General features: G+C 34.3%; 1 protein-coding gene across 1 annotated transcript; it reads left to right on the top strand.

Moving 5' to 3' along the window:
• Nucleotides 1–10591: 10591 nt before the first annotated feature.
• On the top strand, nucleotides 10592–13482 carry LOC130800067 (uncharacterized). Its single transcript, XM_057663415.1, has 2 exons — nucleotides 10592–10891; nucleotides 12461–13482. Exon 2 carries the CDS (start codon nucleotides 12463–12465, stop codon nucleotides 13300–13302), a length of 840 nt encoding a protein of 279 aa, XP_057519398.1. The 5' UTR covers nucleotides 10592–10891; nucleotides 12461–12462; the 3' UTR covers nucleotides 13303–13482.
• The last annotated feature ends 896 nt before the right edge of the window (nucleotides 13483–14378 follow it).

Consider the following 14378-nt stretch of genomic DNA (forward strand, 5'->3'; position numbering starts at 1 on the left):
TATATATATATATATATATATATATATATATATATATATATATATATATATATATATATAATAATAACAATAATAGTAAAATAACGTTAATAATGATAATAATAATACTTATATATATATATATATATATATATATATATATATATATATATATATATATATATATATATATATATATATATATATATATATATATATATATATATATATATATATATATATATATATATATATATATGTATATATATTTAGGGATATAAACAAACAAGTAAACGACTGTTAGGTTTACCCAGCAAAACCTTGTTCTTTCTCCAAAGGTTACGAATCTTAGGAATTTCTTTTGATTTGTACCTTTCTTTCGTTTGCAGAAGATGCCTCCAATTTCTAGGAAGAGACTGTCTCGAGGTGATGCTAACCGTACGATAAGAAATCTGGTGAAAGCGTTAACAAATGTAAGTGCACCCCGAGAGAAGTCTTTGTCGGAGTTAGCCTCTGAAATGAGCAAAAGGATTAGCCAAAGCAAACCCTCGACCTTCGATGGTAAGGGGGAACCGTCAGAACTGGAACTTTGGTTAAGAGAATTTGACAAACTTTTCGATGTGGTAGAGTGCCCAGAAGAATTAAAAGTCAATCAAGCTGCCTTTTATTTGGTGGGGGAAGCCGACTACTGGTGGGCAAACAGTAGATCGGGGTTATTAGAGCAAGCTGAGGGAGACTTTGGTTGGGATTTGTTCAAAAGGGGTATGCGAGAGAAATTTTATCCGCTGCATGTTAGAAAGGATAAATCAAACGAGTTTGCGCGATTGGAAATGGGTAGTATGACGGTGGATGAATATTATCACAAATTTATGGAATATCTCAAATATTGTCCTGATGATGTACCCACTGAGGAGAAAAAGATGCAACGTTTCGAGCTAGGTTTATCTTTTGATATTCAAAAGCATATTGAGAGTGACCGATATAACACAATGGAGCAGATGTATAAGCGAGCGTCACAAATAGGGAATATTTTGAGGAAAGAAAAGGAAAAAGAGAAGGGTAATGTCCCTGAGAAAAGGAAAGAAGTTTCTGGCCAGGCATTGGAGAATGTGTCGGGCTTCTATCAGAAGAAAGCAAGGAATTTTGGAAATTTTCAGGGAGGCGGGTCTAATTCGAATTCAGGAATTAGGAACAACGTGAAGCTTACTAAGCCGTTATTGGACAGAGATGGCAATGAGAGGAAGTATTTTTGTAAGAGGTGCAAGAAAAATCATCCGGCAAAAGATTGCGAAGGAAATCTGATCGAATGTAACTTTTGCCACAAAAGAGGGCATAGAGAGTTTGAATGCTACATAAAGAAAGGGGGGAGAAGTCAACATCCGAGTGGTCAAAACCGGCAACAAAATTTAAACAACGCTGGTAGTCAAGCCAGTCAACAGCACGGGAATGGAAATCGTGGTAATGCTGATCAGAGATTCCAGCGACCTTTTTATGGCGGGCAAGGCCGGGTAGATGGAAATCGAGTAGAAGGGTCAGAAATGCAGCGCGGGGGAAATCACGTGGGAGGAAATAATGTACAGCCGGCGAGCGGAAGGGTATCTGCGGTCAGTGCAAGAGAAGCTGACCAGGCAGCAGATGTGGTTACAGGTACGTTCGCCATTCATTCTATAGCTGTGAATGTATTGTTTGATTCGGGAGCTACATGCTCATTTCTTGCAAAGAGTAAGGTGAACGAGTTGAATTTGGAGACCTTTGAAAAAGTTTCTTATACGGTGGCTGTACCATCGGGAAAATTGTACAGTTGTGAAAAACTGTATAGGGATGTACCCTTAAGGATAGGAAAGGTTGTCTTTCCTAGCGACTTGTATGTGTTAGATATGGAAGGTTTAGAAGTAATTTTGGGGATGAATTGGCTGGGAAGGTATAAGGCCACTATTGAATGCAGAGAGCAGAGAGTTTTGTTGGAAGGACCAAGAGGTGAAAGCGTTAGATACAGGAAGTTTCCCAAGGGACCCAGGACGAATTTGGTGTCGACCTTAGAGTTGCAAAGGCTTAATTTTCAATCATATAAGAAGAATTACATATTGGTAACGCAACTAACCTCAATTGAATTACTTCAACCCTTTAAATTTGAAACTTCAACCTCAATTTACTTTACGTGATCGTTCACATGTACTTTAAATCAACCACCTTACTTTAAAATCTTTTATACCTTTAATTACATATTTTGTCATTCCAACCTTTTTATATCCTTAGTTTGAGATATTGAATCATGAACTTACTTGCTGTTTCCCAATTACAATTAAATTTCTAATTCAAAACTCTTATAACTCCCGAGATACTTTGAAATGAATACCTTAAGTCATTTATTGAATCTCATATTCTAAAGATATCCACAATCATTTCTCTATCAACTTTTAATAATTCAAAACTCGATCATTGTCAACTTACTTCGAATTATAACATTTATAACCCTACTCTTCATTTAACGCTTAAAACTTCAAATTCCATAAGAAATTCATCCGAAATAACTTCAATAACCTTTAGACATTCAAATTCGTATTTTTTTTTTCTAAACCATTATTCTATTATACTCACGTTATACCATTAATAGTTTCATACAATCCCAAATTTTTTTTTTAACCTTTAATAACCAAACATTTCCTCACTTACAAAGTCAAACTTCTCACAATTTAAGTATTCTTTAAACTTCCAATTGATCCCTTTTTTCTTAATTCACATATTACCATCAATAAAACCTTTATAGCGTCCCAAAGTTATCATTCATTCATTAAAAACCGTTGAAAGCTTTCTCAATCATAATTTTACATTATCCTCAATACGTATAGGCCATTCAATCAAACTTACTACAGCATAACTTTAAGTTACTATTAATTGTATTAACCTTTGTTTCCTTTCGAAACTTTCCTTAATTAAAATTTCTCATCCCATAATTGAACATGTCACAAATACTTTTTCTACATTCTTTATTCCTTTATAGATTTTCAATCTTAACACTCAATTAACGCATAACTTTCAATATTCCCAAAATGTTTCTTTTAAACTCTTTGCATCGAATCCTTCTTGCACAACATCATCGCAATTCTCGATAAGTTTGGTCCTCAACTCCTTTTTGCCAGTTATCCGAGTATATATAATATCTTTTGGAAAACAATTTCAAGAATACTTGACTCGAGTACATATATATTTCAAGTTGAAATTTTAAGATCTTTTAAAAACAACCTTTTTTTTATACATGACATGTAAATAATCACACAATATTTCACATAAAATCAAGTAAATCCACCAATCACGATTCAAACGAAAAATTCCCAAATTAACTTTAGTATCCTTTAAAACTCCTTTCACCAAACTTCGAAGTTCCAAATTCATAATTCGGACTTAACTCTTGACCTACGGCATGACTCGTACTAAAAGAGGATTCACAACACGTAAGGAAACTTCAAGATTTCCTTAGCACGTAAGCACGTTACATATCACACATATAACACATAGTCACATTAATACTATCCGATTCTCAGTGGATACACCCTAAGACACGACTACCGAGCTCTCTCGAATTTTCGAAATTCATTTTTTTTTCAAATGTTTTGTACTCGAATATGAGGATTCGAGTACTCCAGAAACAACCAGGCTCTGATACCAATTGAAACAGCCCAAACCAGCGTAAACAATATAATAATATTGTCTACAAAGCACAGCGAAAGACTTATAGAAGTCTGGGCTGAATCCGACCTGTGGCTCGATAGCCACAGCATCCAATATCAGAGTATTTAAAATCTTTACAAAACTGTAATACAATTACTTACAACCCAGTTATAAACTAAATTAATACATTATAAAATATCTATTTTTTATTTAAAAAGACATGATTTGCCAAAATGTCATTATAAGTTAACCTTCCGAAAACGATGTCCTCGCTATCGCAACACATGACACATAAATGAGCAGCACATCCATCTGCACTAAAGATGGCAACCTGAAAGAGGATCTATCCTCTGTAAGAGATAGGCCCTATATAAAAAAAACTGTCAACAATTGCATTGTTGAGTAATCCAACAAACTACTACATTTGTATACAAGTCATTAATAAACATCTCCAATCAAATTCCTTGTTCACTTGATTGATGTGATTATGCGTATGAAAATGAAGAAATTTATACGCAAAACCAAAACGTGACTCAAACCAAGGATATTCCAAGACTGAAAATCAGCTTCTTGAATAGAGTTGGACTGCCAAGCCTCTTGTCAAGACAACACCGGTGCTTTCCTTTGATCAATCAATGGAATACTCAGCGTTCTTGGATAGAGTGAAGTGTAATCTTGAAGGCTGATCAAGGATTTACACATTCACGAAGGGTAGACTGACCCTAGTAACCCCAATTGCAAGCAATTGTAAAAAATTCAAACACTGAATTTTTTTTTGAGAAAATTTTCATTAACCAACAACTTGAACTTTACAATGGATGAGCCACATATATATAGAACTAGATTACATGATCAAAGCTAAAGAGAATACACGTCAAGTAACTACTCATAACGGTCATATAGCTCATGTGCAATACACGTGCCAATTAAAATACACAGAAACAGAACAAGGCTGCTGGTCCTTCTGTCAGCGTTCACCTGCTGACCGCACGACCTTCGCATCGATTTTCTGTACACTTCCGGTGACTTTAAGGATGGTTCTTGGGTCATAACAGCAAGTCCCATGTGGAGAGATTCCAATTCTATCCTCCATGTCCTCCCATGACCTCTGGTTACGTCTGTACGGCTCCGTCAAGGTGGCCTGGTCATCGGTATTGGTTAGACTGAGCTGCTGGTCTGATTCTTATGTTGCTGTTGGTCTTCCTTGTGCTTCTGTTCTAGGTAATTATGTGCACTTCTAACATGGTTCTTGGACCTTTATGGCTAGGCCTATGTATATAGATGACGTCCCCATGATTGGTTAGGTCCAAATCTCCATGGTCAAGGCTTGGGTCATGCTGCAAGGTGGGCTGCTCGCTGTGCTGATCTGCTGCTGTTTCGTGGGTTGTATGATGTTATTTGCTGTGGGATGTGTTCTTGATCCTTGCTTTGTGTTGTTTATGTGTCCACTCTTCCACTTATTTCAAAGCTACCAAGGTCTTGAACCAATATGGTTCAGTAACCATTTATAAACATTATTTTATCCTTCTCAAAACACTTTCAAAAGACCGTTTGATATCGACATAAATGCGGCTATGAACCTTTAGTTCATAACGAATCAAAACACGGCTATTACTTTACAAGTTAATAGCGTAAATCAAAACTCTTTTAAAAAGATCGTTTGGTATCGACCCTAAATGTCGGGTGCGTTTCTTTGTCGTTTCACTTATCCGTTGCATTCAGAACTCGTTAGACGCTAAAATTAATTAAAAATAGTAAATGGAAGTTAGAAATTATGAAATTTGGTACCCAAGGTAATTGATGCGTTTCGGACGCAGTGAAGAAGTCGGATTTTCCATTTGAATTTTTTAAAATGTCCAAATTGGCCATTTAAGTATCTGGTTAAATTTGAAAGTTTGGAACTATTGAAATTTTGGTGAAACCATTTAAAATTATCAAGTCTTAGTGGTATCTTAATAGTATAGCGGGGATTAAATGTGTAAACATATTCTAATACGTGATTTTTTGTGTGTGTGTGGTGTCTAGGATCTCGATTCATAAGAAGGTGAAATTCCTGTCGTGTTGAACTTTGTTTTGTTTGCAGCGCTTCGAGGTACACGCTTAGACCATACTGTTTTATGTGATTGTGCAAGTGATGTTGTTTCATTCTTAATTATGGCATTTGAATCGCTTAAGATTTAGACACCTCAAATAATTTGAAAGAAGTTAGTTTGGAAATTTAGGATTTATGTGTTTGTTACCCAAAGGAGGTTAATGTTTTGATTTGGATTATTACAATTATTGTTTCCATGGCAGTAGTGGATCATTACGATCACCATGGGGGTATGCATACTTTACATCTGACGACCCGCACAGGACGGGCAACGTCTTAGGTCGGTGGTTGCATTAGGATTAGCTCTCCCAAGAGTATTCCTCAACCAAAAAAAAAGAAAAAAATTGATTTATACTTGAACGACTCGAACAGGATGGGCTACGTTACAAGTTGGGATTATCTAGTAATATATGTATTAAAGCCTTTGCATGCTAGGATGAACACATTGCTTGTATTCAACTTGTTTAATATTTTGTATGAAGTTTCTGAAGTGTATTGAATTGTTCTTGGAACTTCCTACGTGTTGTCATACGACGACTAGCAGGTTGATTGCAGATGGGGACTGGAGTGAGGACTCGACTTAGAACCCGTAATCATCGAGACTATGTTTCCCTTTTATAAAAGATCATGAGTCGAAATAACTTTGAATTATGTAACAAGATATTGTGTTGGTTCCTTTTTGATTTCGCCAATTTTCTTTAAGTTTTTAACTAGAGGCAATTAGGCTCTCGAGTTGTACGTAACCACTTTCGCTGACTTGTTTCTATCGCTTTGGTATTGTTTTCTGTTTCATTTATATTTCTTTATCGATGGAATGTTGACGATCCTAGAGGAGACTCTTCTCTAGTGTCCGATGGGTGAACCGGAGTTCATATTTTCATATGATTTCTCCAGGTCACCTAAACCGGGTCATAACACTTTGTATGGCATTAAGGTTCCGTCTGGGTACTCATCCAACATGAAGAGATTTGTGACCCTAAATGGTGAATTGATGTTGGGAAGCATGAAATCTCACGATTGCCATGTAATGATGCAAGTGTTCTTACCAACTGCAATCCGTGGAATATTGTCAAAACATGTGAGATATGCTATTACCGAGCTATGTTCGTTCTTCAACACAATTTGTAGTAAAGTTCTTGATCCCTTTAAACTTGATGCTCTTCAAGTCGACGTGATTGTAACTTTATGAAAGTTGAGATGTATTTTCCACCTTCTTTCTTTGACATAATGGTTCATCTTATTGTCCATCTCGTTCGTGAAATCAAGGTTTTGGGTCTAGTTTTTTAAAGGTGGTGTTATCCTTTTGAAAGACACATGGGTGTTTTACAAAACAAGGTGAGAAATCCAACAAAACCCGAGGGGAGTATGAATTCAAGGCACTGTGAGTGATGAGATTAGTAACTTTATAGCCGTGTATTTGGCCATGGCAAAGCCTATTGGACTTCCCACCTCTCGACGTGAAAGAAGGCTTGAGGGAAAAGGAACAACTCCAAATTGATCACACCTCCTCGAGACAGTCTTCTACAAGCACACTTGTATGTGTTGCATCATATTCCTGAAGTCCATCCTTTTTTGAATGAGCATTTAGATATATTGCGTGCAAAATATCCTTGTAAAGGGGATAGGGGATTGATGCAGTTGCATAACAAGACGTTTATTGATTGGTTTCATAATCGAGTAATAAGTGAAGAACTCAAGGGTGTATCTGAAATTGTTAAGTGGTTAGCTTTTGGTCCTCGTGATGATGTCAACAAATATGAGGGTTATGATGTCAATGGCTTCACATTTTGGACTGATGGTCAAGATAAGAAGTCATCTTATCAACAGAATAGTGGGGTTTCTATTTTGGCGTCATCTACATTTTACGCGAGTGCCAAGGATCAATCGCCAGTTGATGTTAAATTGGTATACTACGGGTGGGTACATGAAATATAGGAGCTTGACTACTCTACTTTCACAATTGGTCTTTTCAAATGTAAGTGGGTAGACAATAATCGACGATGCATAAAAAATGACGACCCTTGTAGATTCACTCTTGTAGACTTAGCTCGTTTGCGTGATAGTGAGAAGCCATTCATACTAGCCACACAAGCCAAGCAAGTATTCTACATTGTAGACCCGTCTGATAAAAAATGGTCTATTGTTGTACCGGGAAAAAGAAGTATCCTTGGTATAAGTGATGTTGAGGATGAAGAAGAATATGATGCTTTTGAAGACTCCCCGCCCTTTATCAATCCAAAATCAGTGGATCAAGATGATGTAGATGTTGGTTAAATGCGTGTATATAGCACGGAAGGAATACATTTGAATTAAGTGATTCACAAGGTATAAATTTTAAGGTTTTTAAAGCTTTTTTAGCACTTTCGCGCATAAAGTATCTAAAACTTGGTTTGTTTTGCACGAAACTTGGCACACAACACTATTTGATAAATATTATTGTGTTGAAATGGTTAGAATTGTAAATCATAGTCATATTCTTAAAATTACTTGATAAGTTGCGATTTTAAGGGTTTTTAAGCTTTTTTTGCACTTTCGCGCATAAAATAGTTCAAACTTGGTTCTTGGTAAATAATGTAATTAGTTTATATTTAGGACTTTTGTATATGTATATATTTATATATATGATCGAGAGTGTATATATATATATTAGTTGGTGATAATTGGTGATAATTGGTGATTATATTGGATTATTACATTGTACATTAATCATTGTTTATTACATTATACATTAAACATTGGATTATTTATTAATATTAAACAGAAAAAAACAAAAACAAAAATATATGCTATATGTTGCAGTTCTTTCAAACTGCAGCATATAGTGTATTTTTGATTTAAAAAAAAAAGACTATATGCTGCGGTTTTGGGTGAACTGCAGCATATAGTTTTACACTATATGTTGCGGTTCCTATGAAACCGCAGCATATATTGCACTTTTATGCTGCGGGTTTAAACCGCAACATTTAAAGTAGGTCATCTGCTGCTATCACTAGCATTTCTCCCACAAAGGTGCTTGGGATGTTAAATGAAATACCGAATGAGATACAATCTACACAACAAAACCCTAGCATAAGAAAATTGCAATTGTAAATACAAGTGTTGTGGTGAATTAAGAATTTTGATGATATTTAGAGTTAATTAAACTCTTAATATTATCTCATGAAAGGAAGAATAAGAATGAGAATCTTCTTAAGAGAGAAATCAGAAATGATATGGAGATGGGATGGAATGTCCTTTGACATACAACCTCTATTTATAAAGTAATACATCAAATAACACCTCCGTTTGAAACAAAAGTGTTTCACCAAGCATAGCTTATGAATCAAAACTAATGATTCATCAAAGCAAAGCAAGTGCAATTAACATCCAAATAGAAGTTAATTCATCATTAGTAGTGCTTTGATCAAAACAACACTAACAAGCAAAACCGGATAAAACAAACAAAAACCGCGAAAAATAGGACAAAGGACTGGGGACGAGTCGTTGCTCACTGGCGACGTTTCCTGAAAATCCGAGCCGACTTTACGTTGTACCCAAAAAGTTACTTTAGTAACCAGGCGACGACTCGTTGCCTAGCCCACGACAAGTTGTTGCTTTCCTCTGTCTTGTGTTTTTTGCGTTTTTCCTTTGAGGCATTTAATTGGACTTATAATATATTTATTTTACTCCCACTACTATACTAAGTATTTAGTATAAACATATTTAGGTCTATATACTCTAAATGTTCAACATTCATAAGGGTGGAATTGGGGGCAATTTTTCTCTAAAATACCTATAGTTTTTTATTCTCCATTGTTAAAGTTGGATTAGTGCATGTAATCAAGAATTCTAATCAATAAATTGCCTTTATTCATTGGATGGGGTTTCATAGTCTAATATCAAATTGATATTAGGATTTTCCCTACCTTTTGATTCTTGGTGTGTTTAATTTCTTTTACATTTTGCAATCTTTTGCATTCTTTGTTTTAGAATCTTCAAAGGCAAGAGCATTTGGTCTAATAGTTTATAAGACGTTAATGATGAGTTCTTCATGGTCAATATATGATTGTTTGTAGTTGTTTATGGTTCCTTAGGTTTTGTAGGCTATGATGATACAACGAGGCTTGCTTCCTAATCATATCTCTTGTTGAAAATTGTATCAAACAACGATGAAAAAAAGGATATGTAAAAGTGTCCGATATCATTTACAACAATCGCCTTTTTACAATTTAGATTGTCATTTGATTTCAGTTACTCTCTGCTTTTTAACGTGAGATAATTATTGAAAAAAAATAGGGTAAAGAATGGATAAATGAGATGAAAAAAATTATATATTTTGTTAAATTTGTAAAAGTCGTGTATAGACTTGATTCATAATATGTAGCAACTTAATTGCAATTATTTATCAACAATTATTATATTTAATTGTATCTATCAAATAAAAATATTTAGGGATATTCCATATAGTAACCTTAAATATTTGAATTTTCCACATGGTAGAAAAATATTTTTTAATCCACGTGGTAACCTTGACCTTCCAACTTTTCCACGTGTTAGATTAAAGAGAAATTTTTTGTTCATTTTACGCTATTTATCCAATGAAATGACAATTTTTTCAAAACCAAACGTCGTAATTTACCGTAATTGATCACATATTTTGAAATCTAGTCGAAATAAGTACTTAATTTAATAAAAACTTTAACATTTTGTTTCCCACATGAAAAATTTAAAAATTCAAAACTGTTACTCGAAATTTTAAAAACATTTATGAAAAAGTCAAAATGTTATAATTAGACATTCAATTTTGTCGATATTTATAACTTTAATATTTTTAAGGTTTATGGAAAATAGGGAAGAAGTACGATACCTTCCCACCAAATTAAACGGTACAAGAGGGTGTATCGAATCGAAAACCAAAAAAAAAAAAAAATAGATCAAAAGACAATTCCTAGGGTTAAAACAGTTTAATTCCAATCACATTTGCTCTTTTGCCCCAATTCTTGTAGAAATGGGCGCAGCTTAATCGTCTAGCATCTTTTGAATTCATTTTGTTGGCTTCTTGAGTTGGACACATCGACTCAGTCAAATCGGCCTCACTCTATTTTGTCACTTGATTCGATTCAGTGTAAGGTCCACCCTCACTTGATTCAATTCTACTGAATCTCGTGCAAGGTATTCAAAATCTTTCGTTTTCCCTCACTTTTTATTCAAAATTGTATTCTTTTGAGATGGAGATTGTAATTCTGAGATTTAATTTCGTTGTTCTATTGTATGTCTTACCTTTTTTTGTTTGTTAATTTGGGTATATGCCAATCAAATAATATGCGGTAAATTTAATCTTTGTATGGTGCAATTTTTGTTGCAAAATGGGTTGATAACAATTATCAATCCGCACACCAATATGATACCAGTAAGCCGCTAAAATTTATCATTAAGGACCTATTCTACAAGGGGTGTTGGAAATAAATGACTTTTTAAGGTCTTCTCAATGTCTTATCATGGCTACAATCATCGACATAATAATGTTATGTATAATATTTGTACTTGAGAAATGTGTTTAGAGTTGTGTGTAATATGTATTTGATAAGGAAAAGTTTGGTGTGACACCAAGTTATCGTTGCAATAAGAAAGTTTTTTCTCTACTATCCTAGTGTAAATAAACGAGACTTCAAGTGAATAAAAGAAGAGAGAATAGAATAAGCATTTTGTATCTTCAAAAGGATGAACAAGGTACTTCCCAACAGTCCTATTTCAACCGCATTAATCTTAGTCAAAGAGTATAAATGTGATTTAATAAGATTATTATATATATATATATATATATATATATATATATATATATATATATATATATATATATGTGTGTGTGTGTGTAATATTATTAAACTAATAGTAGACACCCATTAAGGGGCAATGCGATCACACATTGTATATGTCTAGGACTGCTGAATTGAGTTTAATTAATTGTAACTGAATTCTATTTTTAAAACCTTTAAGACTGAATGGATCCGACTTATTCAGTGAATGTGATGGTGTGAGTGATGGGCATAAGATATTGGTATTGAAGTATTGTTGTTACGACCCAATGGTTGTCGGTGTTAAATGGTGAAATTGGTAATGAAAAATTAGTGTAATTTTGATGGGAAGATTTTGAAAAGTTTAATGGTGATGCTTGTTACATCAATAACCTCACATTACCAAGTCAATTAACGGTCTGTTTAGTTGTTGGTGCTAATAGATGGTAATGTGAATGACTTGTGATTGACTTGATAGCTTATTAATCATAACTAATGTGAACTTATAAGGACTTATTAAAATTAAATGGCACTTCATTTGCATTTTTTAGTTTAGAATTGAACTAAACTAAACTGAACAAGCGCTTATCTAAACTCTTTGTTCTTTCTTAGTTTTTGACTTAATATGCCTATCAAACCTAAGCATTCGAGAGAGCATGCTATAACTGATTTAAGGTTCATTTTTCATTTAACTTGGTACTAATTTATAAATTATCATCTCTTTACAACAAATATTTGTTTCAAACTTCTTGTTCTATTACACAATCAAACAGCCATTGCTAACACAACTTTAGGAATGAACTTTTGATGCATAAAATTTCATTGTTCTTCAAAGTAGGAATTAAGAAATTATTTACTATCTCTAATTTACATATTTGAGCACATTTATACATTAAAATTTAGTCCTTAATTTTGTTACACATTATTTGTTTTTGTTGTACCACAGTCATGGAAATGGGTGATAGCAGTGCTAAAGATCTCTCAAAGTCCTCATCTCCCATTGTTCTGACGCCACCACTATTTTCTAGACCTCACTCTGCGTTGGAGAACTCAAGCCCACAACAGGAAGTAATTGTTCCTTCTGGAAGTCGACCTAGAAAGACGAAATCGATAGTGTGGAACCACTTTACGAAGTTGATTATAAATGGTCAACAGAAAGCTAGATGTGTGCATTGTCAACGTATATTTGGAGGCAATAGTAAAAATGGTACCTCTACTTTAAAAGATCATCTTACTCGTAGATGCAGTATAAGGTTTAGTCAAGTTGCATCGCGTCAAAAACTTCTGACTTTTAGTCGTAAGCCAGACTCAACCCTCTCGACCATAGAGCTAGACAGCCATGGTAATTATAATGATCAAGCTGGTCTTGAACATTCCCCTTTACATTTAGATGAAGACCCTGAGCGTTTGATGTCAACTCTAGGTAAAACAATGGAAATTGTTGAAGAGCCCATCGTGGGAACTCCATGCCATAGCCCAAACTATGTGGAGGGTGGAAATCAGTGTGTTGAACAAGAGAGCGGATGTTTAAAATGTTTGGTTATAAAAGCTACTTATAAGGAAGATACGGTTAGGTTTGACTTCTTGCCAACTTCCTCTAGTGTCAGTGAACTTGAGAAAGAAGTGGCGAAGAACCTAAAACTTGAGTCGGGCAAACTCAAGATCAAATATCAGGATGAGGATAAAGAGTGGATGCTAATGACCATGGATTCCCATCTAAATTATGTTTTAAATCTTTGTAAGTCATCTAGAAGCAAGATTGTTAGGCTGTTAGTTAGTGATTTGTGATGTCCTGACAAAAGATTGAGAGAATCTGTTCTACTAAACTGCTGATTTTTGAAAGTGTAAACTCGAGGTAATTATGTGGACACTTAAGTTGTATTTGGGATGGGATACACTAATATTTTCAGTACTAAAGCTGAAGCTTTGCTGTGACATGCAAATAGTTTTTGCAACTTTTGACTAAAATTCATGTGTTGCTGTTCACCTCTTAATGTTCATATGGTAATCTATGATGGTCTATCGCTTTTTATCTGTGTGTGTCGTGTGCTGGTTGAGGTAGTGGAGGATGTGGAGACCGGATTTGATCCAGGAAATCACGGCCGTTTATAAGCTGAAGTTTGAACTAATGAAGCTCAAAACGCAAAACTTTACTTTGTACCTCGTTTCGAACCGTTTAGATCAAAACGGTACGTAAATGCGATTCAAAGAACTAAAATTCCATTTTGGATTTATATTTCTCACATATGATCAATGTATTTGAACTACGTCATGCCTTTATTTTACTCTCAACTGGATCAAATTTCAATTCCAAAGTTGATACTAAATAAGCCATACTAAACAGGCCCTTAATGTTCATCTGGTAATCTATGATGGTCTATCGCTTTTTATCTGTGTGTGTATCTTGTGTTGGTTGAGATAGAGGAGGATGTGGACACCGGATTTGATTTAGGAAATTACGGCCATTTGCAAGCTGAAGTTTTAACTAATGAAGCCCAAAACACAGAACTTTGTTTCGCAGTTTGTTATGAACCGTTTATACCAAAAAGGTATGTAAAATGCGATTCAATACACTAAATTTACATTATGCATGTCTAATTTGTATCTAGATGGAAAAACTTTAGTGTTAAGGTTATATTTCCTACTTATGATCAATATATTTGAACAACGTCATGGCTATATTTTAGTCTCTATTGGATCAAATTTCAATTCCAAAGCTTTGGAAACACTAAATTAATATATGTTGTTTTTCATTCTATTTCTTATATCAAATTGAATTTCGTTACATGTAACATTGGTTTGATTAGGCAAAATGTGTCGGTGCTATCAAGAACCGAGATATTGGTAAAATCGATTCCAAAAGT

The sequence above is a fragment of the Amaranthus tricolor genome, chromosome 14 (genome assembly GCF_026212465.1).
Source record: "Amaranthus tricolor cultivar Red isolate AtriRed21 chromosome 14, ASM2621246v1, whole genome shotgun sequence".
NCBI classification, from domain to species: Eukaryota; Viridiplantae; Streptophyta; class Magnoliopsida; order Caryophyllales; family Amaranthaceae; genus Amaranthus; species Amaranthus tricolor.

Excerpts from the sequence above, each read along its gene's own strand:
- LOC130800067 (XM_057663415.1), top strand. The coding sequence starts at position 12,463 with ATGGAAATGGGTGATAGCAGTGCTAAAGATCTCTCAAAGTCCTCATCT.